Source organism: Leopardus geoffroyi, chromosome C1, assembly GCF_018350155.1.
Source record: "Leopardus geoffroyi isolate Oge1 chromosome C1, O.geoffroyi_Oge1_pat1.0, whole genome shotgun sequence".
Classification (NCBI taxonomy): Eukaryota; Metazoa; Chordata; class Mammalia; order Carnivora; family Felidae; genus Leopardus; species Leopardus geoffroyi.
The window spans coordinates 22,022,581-22,037,169 of NC_059328.1; the positions used below are offsets into that span (position 1 = coordinate 22,022,581).

General features: G+C 48.1%; 1 protein-coding gene across 4 annotated transcripts in view; it reads right to left on the reverse strand.

Annotated features, from left to right (window-relative positions):
- The window catches only part of MECR (mitochondrial trans-2-enoyl-CoA reductase), a 31,702-nt gene that overhangs the window by 12,027 nt on the left and 5,086 nt on the right, over nt 1-14,589 (reverse strand). For 3 of the 4 annotated variants that reach the window (XM_045476398.1, XM_045476400.1, XM_045476399.1), the window contains exons 2-3: nt 5,895-5,992; nt 5,303-5,434 (exon numbers count right to left, since the gene is read on the reverse strand). In XM_045476398.1, coding sequence (XP_045332354.1) covers nt 5,303-5,434; nt 5,895-5,992 — 230 coding nt within the window. Of the gene's footprint in view, nt 1-5,302; nt 5,435-5,894; nt 5,993-10,132; nt 12,113-14,589 lie in introns of those variants that run through there. The other variant, XM_045476401.1, reaches the window with a different exon arrangement.

Below are 14,589 nucleotides of genomic sequence, written 5' to 3' on the forward strand. Positions count from 1 at the left end.
GGTTTTCAAATCTTCACGGTCACCTTCGTCCTCATGGCCCCTACTTCTCTTGGCCAACATGTGCCATGTCTACTCTGGCCAATCACCTAGTGTAGGGTTTTCTACGCATGAAATTAGGGGTGTTTTCTAATTTCCCTTAAAGGCACAACAATGGAAATTCAGAGCTTGACACAAATTTCTGGGGCCTGGCAGTCCCTAATCCTCTTCTAAAGAGAACCTGGGTGGGATGGGGGCAGCACCCATGGTCAGCCCTGAGGGCTTTCAGGGTTCTAAAGTAAAAATCCTTAGACCCTGGAGTGGGGGACCTGCTTAAAACTCCCAGCTTTGCCATTCCTGATTTGTGTGATTTAGAATTCTCATTTTACCTTCTTTGACACGAATGTCATTGTGTGAAGATTAAATATAATGACATTTGTACAGACTATCACCGTGCCTAGTACATAGTAGGTGTGTAATGTCTCTTGGTTTCCTTTTCTGGTCCTACGTCCCATGCTCTAGTTCTCAGGATTCCTGTTCCTTGCTCCTGTGCAACTGACCCTTAACCATCTCCACTATCTAACGCAGGGGTCGGCAAACTGCGGCCGTGGGCCAAACCTGGCTCACCACCTGATTTTGTAAGCCAAGTTTTATTGGAACATAGTCATGATCACTTTTTATGTATTGTCCATGATGGTTTACGATGGCAGAGTTGAGTGTAGGCAGTTGGCCTGCAAAGCCTAAAATATTTACAAATTGGTCCTTTACAATTTCTTAAGTCTATTTATTTATTTTTGAGAGAGAGAAAGAAGACCAGAGAGAGAGAGAGAGAGAGAGAGAGAGTGCACAAGTGACGGAAGGGCAGAGAGAGGGGGAGACACAGCATCCGAGGCAGGCTCCAAGCTCTGAGCTGTCAGCACAGAGCCTGATGTGGGGCTCAAACCCACAAACCATGAGATCATGAGCTGAGCTATAGTCAGATGCTTAACCGACTGAGCCACCCAGGCACCCCATGAATTGGTCCTTTAAAAAAAAGTTTGCTGACCCTGATCTAATGTGTATAGAAATTTAATTCGCAAAAATGGTTGTACATATCCCTCAGCTGAGCTGCATGAATTAGTTGAGATATGCCAGCAACAATGGTTAGCTCCACTTTAGAGATGCGGAAACTGAGGCTCAAAGTAGCTGTGACTGAAACAAGGTCACCCAAGAGGGTGAAAGAAGATTCCCAAGCAGGTGCTCTCGCTGCTGCCCTGTGCTGCCTCACGAGGGTTTTGAGGGTTTCCAATGAGAAAGTCAGTCTGCACGTTCTCTGGCCCAGTCTCCCTGGGGACTGGCAACATGTGGGAAAAAGCTGGCTATGGGCACAGCTCAGTAACAGGAAGGATGACCAAGGTCTGGCCAGTGAGGACGTATTTGTTTAATGGCTGCCACTCTTACCAAACTGCAGTCTTCACTAGAAGAAAGGCCACATCTGTTCACTGCTATATCAGAGCCCAGCACACTGCAGAGGCTCACAGAATGTTTACTAAATAAACGGAGTTAGAGTCCGGTCATTATAAAATCCTCTTGCTCTCTGGCACCTGGTGGGAAAGATTCCCCTTTTCTCTGGGGAGAAATCCCCGTTCTGGCTGACACCCACCTCTACAGGCGCTATTCCCTGCACCCCTGGCAGACGTCCCTTCTTCTCTCCAAATCTAGTGACCGAGTTCTGTTCCTCTGGCTCCTAACTCCAACCTGTCTTCCCAGCCCCGTGGCACTGCCTTGTTCAGACCCTTATCAACTGAAGCCCCATCTGTTTAGCCACCTCCTTACTGGCTTCCTGCCTCTACCCTCTGCCTCTCCAGAGCATGCTCTGTGCTGCCCAAGTCTGGTCGTCGTCTTCTTCTTCTCCTTCTTCTTCTTTTTCAAGTGTACTTATCTTGAGAGAAGAGAAAGCAAGGGGGCAGAGAGAGGAGCTGCCGGTGCAGAGCCCGACGCGGGGCTCAAACTCACCAACTGGAGATCATGACCTGAGCCAAAGTCAAGAGTCCGATGCTTAACCAAGACTGAGCCACCCAGGCGCCCCCACTCATTCTTAACTCTTCTTTGGGCTCTCTCTGACCATAGATGTCAGCCCTCCATGACCGGGTCCCCGCCTACCTCTATAGCCTCATCTCACTTCTCCTACGTCCCCGCAGGGACACAGCCGCACCAGGCTACAGCAGCTCCGACAGTGCCGAGCCTTCTCCCGCCGCCGTACCTTTGCACGTGCTGCACTGCTTGTCAGCGCTTCCTCACCTAGCCCACTGGCTACGCTTCTACTCAGTCTTCCAGACAGAGTTCAAGCACCACTTCTTCGGGAAGTCGCTCCGAATGCTCCCCGAGATGGGGGGCTCTCGCCTTCGTGTCCATCCTCTCATCATAGCGCTAACTAGACTGTTAGCTATTACGTGCTGTTTTTCCATTCTCGAGTCCCCCACGCCCAGCCAAGAACACTTTGAGGGCAGAGACTGTGTCTGACGAGGGCGGCCTCAAAGCACCAGTCCGTCGGCATCGATAGTGAATCGTGCAGCTCTCAGTTTGCTCAGATGGCGTGGCTCTTTCACGGCCAGGTGGGGCTGCAGGAGAGAGTGGGCCATTCTTGGCAGCAAATCTGATCTCAAAGAAAAGAGCTTCTCATAGACTTCTGTTACTGCTTTTTCCCTGCCTGGTGCCTTTTTCTTTCTAGAACTGCTCCCTCCTCACCTCTGAGGCTGTCAACCACAAGGCCCCACCCTTTAAACCACAGAGGTGGGCAAGACGCTCCATGGAGGCAACTGGAATGACCCAACCCCATACTCCTGGTGTGGTTCTAGGCCATAAGTATCTTTACCACAAGTATTTTTGCCATATAACTAATTACGTAAGGCAATGTTGCTGTAAAACAAAACAAAACAAAACAAAAACAGGTTGACAGTTTGTTGGTTTCATCTGCTGGTTGACAGTTTGGTTTCATTTCCCCATTGACATAGTCCTCCTATTTCATATTATATCAACTTTAGCCCTTGTAACAGTCTAAAAAGTAGCAGAGAGTTTTGAACCCACATTTCCCAGAGAACTTTGGAACGTCTATCAGTGGAAATGTGACAATATGCCAAAACCAGACAACAATGTGAAAGGCTTTCACAACCCGATACAAAGCCCAGTTACAAATGTGCATCCTAGTATTTGGAACCTGGTCAAGGAAGACACTTTAGCAACAACAGCAACAACAAAAGTGCCATACTGATTGAGGAGACGAGTCAACAAGCACCAAAAAACCGTGTGATACTAGGAACAAAAGACTTTGAAGACAAGTGCTTAGGTACATTTTGTGGATCCACAGAATAAAATCAGTTATTTGTGTGTATTGCCATGAATCTACACTATACATTTTGAATGTACTGAAATAGTTTGCATTTTGCAGTAGTCTTTTCATTACTCATTTTGTGTTTGATGATGTCCTTTTTAGTGAATGTCCCTCTTTTATTTTTCACAATTTTGTCTTTTACAGCAAAATTGCCTGCGGCCAGTCAGTTATGCTGTGAAAAAACTTGCAGTTTAGATGGTGTGAAACTACTGAGTATGAAGGGGTTCATGGATGGGCAAAGACCCAGGCAGTGTCGGTCAGAGCCCTGCTGGTGGAGGGATGTGGTTGCACTGGACAGATTGTGGAGGCCATGTTCATTTGTTCCCAGTTTGATGCAAACCTCAGGATGCTGGTGGCCATCTATGAAAGGTCGGTTTGAATCTCAGCTGCACCACTTACTGGCTAGGCGATCTTGGGCAAGTTGCTTAATATTTAATATTTATCTCATATCTACCTCCTGTTGTGGGAATAACTGAGTTCATACATGTAAAGTGCTCAGAACAGGGCCTGGTGCAAAGGGAGTAGACAACAAATACTTGTTAATGCTACTATATCACTAGGTGGGGAGATCCTATCTGAGAACTAGCAAGAAAACACAATGAGCTCTGATATCACTGGGGTTCCTGGATCCAGCTTTCCATCTCTTGCCCGTCCCAGTTCCAGAAATCAATTGACTTCTTTTTTTGCAGAGCAAGTTTGCGTTGACTGTAAGTTATAACCCAAAGGGTCCTAACACTGTAGTTTAGCAGAAACAGAGTGGGAATAAGAGTTTGGTGGGTTCTCTTTCAGTTTGCTCTTTGGACAAGGGCTTCTTCCCAAGTTTCAGTTCTTCTTCTTCTTTTTTTTAATGTTCAATTTATTTTTGAGAGGGAGAAAGAGCGTATGCATGTGAGAGTGGGGGAGGGGCAGAGAGAGGGAGACACAGAATCCGAAGCAGGCTCCAGGCTCCGAGCTGTCAGCACAGCGCCCGACGCAGGGCTCGAACTCACGGACCACGAGATCATGACCTGAGCCGAAGTCAGCTGCTTAACTGGCTGAGCCACCCAGGTGCCCCCTTAGCTTCAGTTCCTTATATGTCCAATGGGGTGGTTAGTGTCTTCCCTGCTTCCCTCTCGTGATTGCTGTCACGATCCTGTATATAATGTCTGTGCCTCAAAAAGTGTGAAGTGTTAAACAACAAAACTCACCAACGACTCACCATATATCAAAGAAAACCCCAACTTCTTAGCTTGGCTTTTGCAGGGCTTCCCCCATGTGGCCCCACTACCTGTGTGACCTTCTTTATCACTTAAGCAGACTTCTGTGCGCAAATCCTCTGCCAAGGCTACATTGAATGTCTCACTATTTTCCAAACCGACCTTTGGGTCTGCTCATTTTGCTCCCTCCAAATGCAATGATTTCTGGCTCATTTCCACCTCACATAATTCACCCGTCAAAGGTCCATTCCAGAGAAGCCTCCTCTGTGAAGCCCCGATCCTTCCTTAAGACTCTCTCACTCTCTCTCTCTCTCACACACACATATTCGCAGGCACACAGAGGAGCCAGAAGTGTCCTCGGCTTCCTGTAAACGTGTAACATGTAACACACCCTTTATTGAAGTTACTAGTTTGGAGATTTCTTCAATTAAAATTTAACCTCCTGCAGGGCAGGGGCTGTCTTATTTGGATTTCCCACAGTACCATCTAGCAGGGATTTAGGGATGCAGGGATTCAGAGAATCACAGCTCTGATCAATACGGGCCCAAGGAGATGAGAGAACAGGTCGTCACCCCCAGAGCAGATGAAACAGACTTTCTGCTCTCCTTGTCCAGCTCCCATCCCTACTGGCAGTGGGTACATGGACTCAATAATAAATCCCGCATTGCTCAGTCACACTGAGCCAATGTGCAAACATTTCCAGTGTGGGTGAAATACAATCCGCAACAGCGAAAGGCTGCAGACACCTGGAGAAACTTACCCAAACCGGCATTTGCTGGAATCACCCAGTCTCCTGGCTTCACCCCGGTCACACTGCTGCCCACTGCTACCACCTGTCCAACACCTTCATTCCCTCCAACAGCAGGCAGCTTGGGAAGGAGGCCATAATTTCCTAAGGGAGAAGAGCAGAGGGTCACCTGGTGAAGCTCGGGCAGTGAAAGAGCATGAACTTTATAGAGTTGGATCTGAGCCTGATCTGGGGTCTGCCTTTGGCCTGCTGTGTAACTAACCAGCCTCTCTGAGCCTTAGCCTTTTCATCTGTAAAGGGGAAATACTTTTCAGCATTCGTGGTTATTATGGGGATTAGCTAATGTATGAAATGAGCCCAGCATATCACAGGCACCTCACAGTGGTTGGTTTACTCCCGACTGCAATCTTCCTAACTCTCAAAAAGCCTCACATTCCAGAGAGGGGAGGCCAGGGAGGGCTTGCAGTCTGCAGATGGCTCATCTGGAGAACAGCTGCTGCTAATCACAGGAATTTCACACCCGCACCTGAGGAAGAATGGAATCGAGGAGGTGGCGGGCTAAGCAAAAAAGCCAATTAACATAAGCCACAGAAACCAAGGTTACCTTGGATCATATTTATGTCAGATGGATTGATAGGGGCCGCCAGCATCCTCACATGGACGTCTGATCCGCCCACAGCAGCTAGCTCCAGGTCCTTCAGTCTAAGCACAAAGCCAAAGAGAGAGATGTTAATGTCACCCAGGATAGACAGGGCGTCTTTTGCTCAAATCATCTCCCCAAAGTAGGTCAGGGCGGCCAGATTTTTGAGCTGCCATTGTGTGGCCGGGAATTAAGGCTGTTAGAAGAGAGAAAGGTGCTGTAAGGAATTAGCACAGGCTACAGGTTAACTCTCTCACTAACTGCAAATGGAAAATCTCTAGCGCCCTCTCAATCCCACTGCCCGTTCTGGGACAGAAAGCAGTGAAACCTTCTGCTGGCCTGGATTAGCCTTGTGTTTTCCAAAACTTGCTTACCAGAATCACCTGGTGTGCTCAGGCATAATGTAGATTCTCAGGCCCCAGCTCTGACCTACTGAACCAGAATCTCAAGATAAGGGATGCCCCAAGTGGGTCTTATAGACAGCCATAACTGAGACACGGTGGGCTAGCTTATTTGTTCTCCGCTTTCTTTCTTTTCTTTCTTTTTCTTTCTCTCTCTCTTTCTTTCTTTTCTCTCTCTCTTTCTCTCTCTCTTTCTTTCTTTCTTTCTTTCTTTCTTTCTTTCTCTCTCTCTCTCTCTCTCTCTCTCTCTCTCTTTCTTCTTTCTTTCTTTCTTTCTTTCACACATTTCTGTTAGTTGCAGAGCAGGTGAAACAGAGAGATGCCCTTTGTAGTTCAGGAAGAACTCCCTGGGTGACTGTGATCCACCCCCTGGAGTGATGTCCCTTTGGGCCCAAATCCTGGCCAGAAAGGATGCTGAAAGGAGAGCTGAGCCATAGCACTGCCAAGAGCCTCTCCCATTACAGGTGGGATTTCTAGGTGGTAACACTCTGTTCACGGTGGGCCCTAGGCACCATGGGACTAATGTCTTTATGCATTAGAGCTTTGGTTAATGGGTTAAACCTGCTAAAGGGCTGGTGGCAATGTCCATGTATTATTTTTATTTATTTTAAATGTTTTTTTGAAATGTTTATTTATTTTTGAGAGAGACAGCGTGAGCAGGGGAGGGGAGGAGAGAGAGGGAGACACAGAATCTGAAGCAGGCTGCAGGCTCCAGGCTCATTGCCCGATGCGGGGCTCAAACTCACAAACGGTGAGATCATGACTGAAGTTAGACGCTCAACCGGCTGAGCCACCCAGGTGCCCCTTATTTTTATTTTTTATAAAAGGAGACCTTCTGGGGCTGAGCGAGGAGCCTGCTTAAGATTCTCTCCCCACCTTCCCTCCCCCCGCCCCTCCCCTGTGCATGCTCTTGCAAGTTAAAAAAAGAAAAAAATAAAATAGGAGACCTTCCACCCAGAAAGCACTGATCAGTGTACAAGACCAGTGGGTCTTGGTGACTTTTTAATTACCAGAGACTCCTTTATTTCTCCACACCAAGACTTCATGTTCGCACTGTTTTCCTTTACTCAGATGTACTTTTTTGGTGGTTTATTTATTTTGAGAGAGAGGGAGAGAATCCCAAGCAGATTCCGTGCTGTCAGCGTGTGGAGCCTGATGGGGCTCGATCTTATGAGACCTGAGATCATGACCTGAGCCAAACTCAAGTCAGACGCTTCATCGACTGAGCCACCCAGGCACCCTGTCCTCTACCCAATGCACTTGTAATAATTCTCATTTTTAGTTACCAAAGGCACATATAACTGCCACACAGAGGTTCTTAGCATTAGGCAACAGTGTTACTGAACTAGGCTGATATACCCCTACCCACTTCTGGCAGAAATCTGACCTTTTAATTATACCTGAGGCTCCATTGGAGGTAAAAGTGTGATTTTCAAGAAATGCCTTGTATTAATAGTAGCAATAAATGGTGGCAGGTATTTATGTGGTATTTGTAATATATCAGGTCCTGTGCTAAGGGATTTAAATACATGATCTGATCTAAGATACAATTCCCTTGTGAGGAAAGTATGAATAGTCCCATTCGGTCAAGTAGGAAATGCAGGCTCCTGGAGATTATGAAACTTACACAGGGGGAGATAACCGGTCAGTGGCAGGGCTCCCCTACTTCCCAAGTTGGCACTCCAAATTACTGTGCTCTATTATTAGAATCCTGAAAATAGCCTGGGAACGCCCCTGACTGCCTACAAGGACCCCTAGCGACCTAAGGGGCTCAATCTGGGAATCCCTGTCCCGGACCATGACCAAAGTAAGACAGACCATGCCTTACCATGACTAAGAAACAGCTGCAAAAAACTGGATTAGAGACACTCTATAGAAAATAGTTAACTAGGAAGGAGTTAGGACCAAGGAAGGGAGAAAAAAAGAAAGGGCTCTTTTTGTTTAGGTGCTTATTAAGGAATGTATGTATTTATACACAGCTGGAGGAGGGGGGAGTCCTTATAATAATCATCATCATAATAAGTACTGTTTGAGTGTTTATCAGTGAGAGAGACACTAGGCTAAGTGCTTTCAATGCCAGCTTTCTACCATTATTCTGATTTTATGGCTGAGGAACAAAGGCACAAAAGAAGTAAATAACTTATTCAAGGCCACCAAAAGTAGTAAGTGGCTGATCTGATTTGAACCTGGTGGTCTGATGCTAGAGAAGCCAGATGGTAAGGGGCTAAGCAGACCAAGCAGAGGGCAGCATGGTGTAGAGGCCTGGTCCTTGCTGGACCTGCCTGGGGAGACGGGGAGGGGTTAGCAGCAGGCAGAACAGGGACCATCAGCCGGACAGTGATGCTTCTCTACGAACACACAGAGAACAGATGTGTAAGCATGCATTCTGAGAAAAATCCCGCCCAGAGCAAATGGATTGCAGATTGGCTGCCCCTCTCTATTATCTGTACTGCTTCTCTCGTACGTTTCGCAGAAACCAGAGTTTTTCTGTAAGCCAACAAAGTCCATGTACTCAAGCTACTTAAAGACATTTTTTTCTGCCCATTTTTTACATGCTCTTCCCTCAGCCCAGAATTTCTTTTCCACTGCTTCTCCACAGAGCAAGAAGTTCAATTCACCCTTTAAGACTTCTTTTGACCCTCTTCTTGGTCCTGAAAAAAAATCACTTGCTGCATCCTCAGTGTTTTCATTACACAGAAGGGGTGACACCCTTTTAAGACCATCTTACATGAGTTTCTTGCTTTTTAGTTTATCAAGTCTTTCCATGTATTTCTTTTCAATTGATCACAACAGGCCTACATTCACATTCCTTTCCCCAAACTCCATGGGGGAGATGTATGTATGCCAGAGTTCAGAACCACGTTATTATCTACACCCTCCTGTGGGGGTTGAGGCAGCACTCTGTGATCAGAAACAGTTTCTGCAGCAAAATGTATGAATATTCACGCTAAGCGGGATGAATAAACACATATATATGAACATATAAAATAAATGTAAAAACTTCACACAAGATGAGGTCTTCCCTCCAAATGAGTTGTAAAACAACAGAAATCAAAACAGAACTGTCAGCTGACAGGACGTTCTGACTTTGGCGTTGTAGATTCCAATGTGGATTTGGATCCAGGTCTTTCGGACTTGGTTCAGGACTCTTTTTACCTATCCCTTAGTTTTACAGCCAGAATGTGCATGTCTGTTGTCTCCCCACTTTGGCTGTGAGCTCCCAGACGGCAGAGAATTCTTAGTCTTACCTCCGTGTTTAGCACAGTGCCTGGGACCAAAGCAGTGTTCAAGAATGCTTCCTAATGAAATTACGCGACTTTCCTCCCTATTGAGAAAATGTGACATAAAGGTGTCAGCCATTTTTGGGGAGTCAGGGGAGAGGCTCAAGGCACAGGGATTTAGCTACTGAGGCTCATACTTGCTCTTCCTGGTTCTGGGCTATTTAGGAAAATAACCCTGAAGGATGGGTACAAATGAGAATGGAGATTGTCCCTCAGAGAGTTTGGTCTAAGCAAAAACCCGTGGCTGTCTTCCCCACAGGAAAGTGCAGGTGAGGTTTGCAGTAAATCGTACTTTAAAAATCTAGATGGCCATGGTCGAGATGGGAATACAGGTGGATCTCAGTTCACAGATGAAGGGAGGAGCATGGGTTTGACGTGAATAGGCAGTCCTGGGTTTGAATCCTGCCTTGGTCATTTACCAGCTGGATAACCTCAAAATACTCATCTGTGAAATGGGGAGAACACTTAGAAACTAGCTCATAGGAGTAAATGAGTTAATGTAAATAATTTGCTAGAGTACCTGATACACAGTAGATGCTGAAGAGATGGCAGCTGTTATCAGTGGCAGGAATATCCAAGGAAGCCTCTGAAACAATTAGTTGGCTATCCCTCTGAAGAGAATCACTGAATCACTGAAAGACGACAACTTTTTGGAAAACTCAAGTAAATTTAACTCAGCAAATATTTTACTGACAGTCCTACTCAGTGTCAGGTACTGAGCCAAGGGGCTTAAGGATAGAAAAAAAAAAAATTCTCCTGCCTGGGAGCTTGATGGCACGGGGACTCTCACACGTGGAGTCACTGCGAGAGGCCCCCCCAGAGGCAGGCACCCCAGAGGCAGGCTTGCGGTCCTAATCCCAGACTGCGCCCGGAGGGAGGAAATGCAGGGTTAGCCACTGGGCTTTGGAAGAAGTGGTACCTTAGTTGGGGTTTGAAGGATAAGTGAGAGTTTACTGGGTGGACTGAGGGAGGAAGGCAGGCTTTCTTGCAAAAGAAAGGAATGGCAAAGAATCTGACTTGATAGTTGGCCAGGCAGTAGGTGCAATCTGGACAGGAGCCAGGGGAATGGAGAGGATTTGATAACCTGGGATCTCTTAAATAAGAAGTGGTATTGATGTCACTCCCTCCACACGGAGTGGGAAATCTCTGATGGCTCCTGGGCTTCTGGCGTGGACAACTGGATATTGACACAGAGAGGAAGGGAGAGTGGTTTGGAGTGGGGAGGGAGGTGTTATATTTGGAGCTTGAAGCCGCGTGGTATGGGGAGAGGGCACTCCAGGCTAGACGTACAGAGCTATGAGTCAGCTGGATGTAGCGGGAGTCGAGGCAGGCAGATCATCTCGCTCTGGGCGATCTGGCTGAACAATGAAGAGAAACTAATGCTGACAGTTTCCTAAGCTCCGGGCATTGTGCTCAGCATTTTATACACGTGAGGCTGGTTAGTCCTCAAAACACTTATCAGGAGGGTGTTATCTCCCCAATTCACGAACAGGAAACTGAAGCTCAGAGGAAGGAACTTGTCTAAGGTAAAACTCTGATTAAGTGGCAAAAATTGCCCTAAAGGTTGACTCCGGAGCTCAGACTGCTGAACACTAAGCCAGCATCCTTTACACTGTGTGGAATTTCCATCCTGAGAGACAGTATTAGGCACTCCCGGGGTGTAGGATATGTCTGAGAAATGCTGCCCAGTAAATGCCCTTTATAGGACTCAGACGGTGCCCCAGCGTCACAAAGGCTGGGAGAAGTCACCCAGGGAAAAAACCCAGGGGACTTTGTGTCATCCAGAGTCTCCAGAGGTAACTCAGCTGGGGACACTGTTCTCACAGCACACCGAGTGACTGCCTGCCCCCAGACAGCAGTTTGAGAAGTGCCGCACGGGGCTACAACCCGCTCCCACTTCTCTGTCTTCTGGGTAGCCTCGCCGCTCTGTGCTGGCTGAGAGTCACAGAAGCGGGAGGGAAGGAGAGCAGGGCAGGGATGAGGGTCTAGGGGCTGCAGAGTTGAAGCTGCGAACACAGGTGGCTGAGGGAGGGGCTGTGCTGCCAGCCCGGCAGGAGGTGTGTGGGTCAGCTGCATCTCACCAGGGAGACCGGCCCCTGCCTGCCCCATGGAATGCCATTAGCACCACAGACACTGCCATCCCTGCACACAGTCCTAGCGTCGTCGTCAAGGATACCATTCTGCCGAGACAGGAAGGAAAACGGGGGCCAAGACTGGATTCCAGGAGTTGGACCTCTGGTGTCATGATAGCAATTTCTTCCTTGTTTTCTTTTTCTTTCTTTCTTTTTTTTTTTTTAACTTGCCAGAGGAACCAGTGGCTGTGTTGTAGAGTGCAAAGGAGGCACCCAAACACAGCCTGGCTAGATCTCAAGTCACTTCCCCAGGAGTGTTCACGGCCTTCCCCCGTGAGTGTCATGGCGCCATGCAACTCGGAGGGATGCCACTGTCTTCACTCGACAGATCCCAGACTGGATAAGGTCACAATGGCTCCTTTGAGGCCCTGGCTGTACACCTGTGATGCCATATGAACTACAAGGGAGACAAAAGCAGGCAGAAGAAAGAGCCTTTTGAGATGGGGGAAAAAGAGGCCAGTACTCTGGGGACCGGCTCACTTATATTTGCTGTGTAAGGCAGGCACTGGCCAGCTCGGCGAAGATATCTTTCCCGCCTTCCGCATGTAATTAGCAACCATTTGCACATCTTCCACTCAGTCACCTCAAACTGGTCAATATCATTTTGAGCAGGAAGAACAGGCAGGGAGAGACTGTCACGGGCCAGAGACTTTCTCATGTGCTCACTGCAGAGCTAAGAATGTGGCACTGGGTAAAGGTTACCCACATCTTATGTGGCTCTCTCCAGTCTGTCTGCAATCCCCATGTGATCTGCTGAAATGCTGTGCTGGGTACATTGCTCAGAGTTTTGATTAATAATTAACAAGACACACTGGGGATTGTGGAAGAATGAAGTTCTTTGGCTCACCCCGCAGCAGGGGTGGTTGGCGGCCTCCATTGGTGGGTTCTATAAAGGAGTCCTGGGCTCTCAGGGAAAGCTCCTTTTCCTGAACCTAGTTCGCACACTTCGTCGGTGTGCTAGGCACGCCTGCTTGCTCCTTGTGCCTCTTCTGGCTTCCCTGCCTCAAAGTCATCTTGCCCTCCCACCATTCAGGACCACTTGCACTTCAGGACAGTCATTTTGAATAGAAAGGCATTAGAGACTTAGGGGGGGAACTTCTGGAAGTTTCTACCGAGAGCTGGCAAAGAAACCCTCTCACTACTTTCTCAGTCCCCTACTTTCTCTCAACTAAGATTACCAGTAAGCTGGTAAGCCCTAGAATGTTCTACAGCTGCTGACATCAGGAAACTTGCTTGAAGGGAGCTAGAGTCTGTTGCTTAGCTTGCGGGGGCCTAACCTTATCGATCCAGAGAATAAGACTGGGCCACAGCAGGGGACCGGGTCCCTGTCTGCAGCTGCTTTGCTCTGACAGGAACAACAATGACCATGCAGCCCCTGCCTGGAGGGCTGCTGATTACGATACCAATCAAGAGCAAACAGGGCCTTGGTGAAATTTTGTACCTAGGACCCCCGATTTCTAGCCACAGCACTGCTCCCAGGAGTCTGCTAGAACAACCACTGGGGAGCAGGCAGTCCAACGTCCACCAGTTTCACAGAGTTGTCCGAGCTGGACAAAGAGGATTCGGTCTCATAACCATTTCCGAGGCTACAGTATTAGGTCGAGAAGGATGTTAAGGCCTCCCCTTGTCTTAGAAGAAAAAAGTGTTGTTTGGGGAGAACAGGGTAAAGAGGTGTATACGTTCCGAGGTATACGGAAAACGGAGCTGTGAAGGTTTGTCACTGGCATAGAAGGTGTGGGGGGAGGAAGAGACCACATGCATGCCTGTCTTTACCACGGCTGCCCTTGGTCAACCCCTTTATTTTATCAAAGAATAACTGAAAAAAAAAAAAAAAAAAAAGGAGACGGGAATGATTTCCTCACCCTAACCATGAGTGGCGGAGTGGGGACTAGAACCCAGGCCAGTGCCCTTGTGGGTGGGTCCCCAACAACACATCCTGAGCCACAGATAAACCTCATGGCATCTTTGCTTTCCCTTCTCTAAAATGCTGATCCCTCCCACCCCATCCAGAGTGGGAGAGGCCTGGAACCACCCCAGAGAGCTGCAGCAGCCGCTGGGAGGGCCAGACAACCGTAATAACTTGGGGTTGCGCTGGTGAGGGGGGGTAGCTTTCCTCCCACACTCTGGACACAGGGGGATCTCCTACCTGCTGTGCAGTACCTCAGAGCTCTGCCCGCCAGGTTCCACCCTCAGGGTTTTGGCCCTCAACTCCAGCCTAGGGTGAAGTCCAGAAGGAAGGCAACGTACAAGCGCTTTAGGATGTGGAATCCAGCTTGCGTTCGAGTCCCGTGATCTCAAGCTAGTCCCCTCTGAGCCTGGGGCAGCAGACACCTCCCTCGAGGACCACATACTGAGTGCATGGCAGGCGCTCCATAAATATTCGTCAGTCAGACACAACAGGTTTTCTCTTCCCTCTGGGCTTTTACACATGCAGGGTCCTCTGTTTGGAACATTTCTACACTTTTCCTCATATACTGCCCACCCGATCTTCTGGGGGCACTCAACCTAGACTCCGTGTCCTTAGAGAAAGCATTCTCTGACTATTCTGAGGGGGCCAGGTACCTCTCTTCTGGGTGTCCACAGCAGTCTACACATAACCTGATATAGCATTGCTGCACTGGCCTATGGTCACCCATCTCCTGGACTAGAGCGTGACTTCCTTAAGGGCAAAGACCACAGATTATTCGTCTTTGCATCCCCAGTCCTGCCGCACAGGTAGCAGGCCCTCAGAGAATAACTCCTGCCTAACTTACTACATCAATGAGTTCGATTCCCTCCTCCTTCATTCATGACCGCAGTAAAAGTCTCCAGGAGACAGACAAATAAAATCCCGGTTCTCAATAGA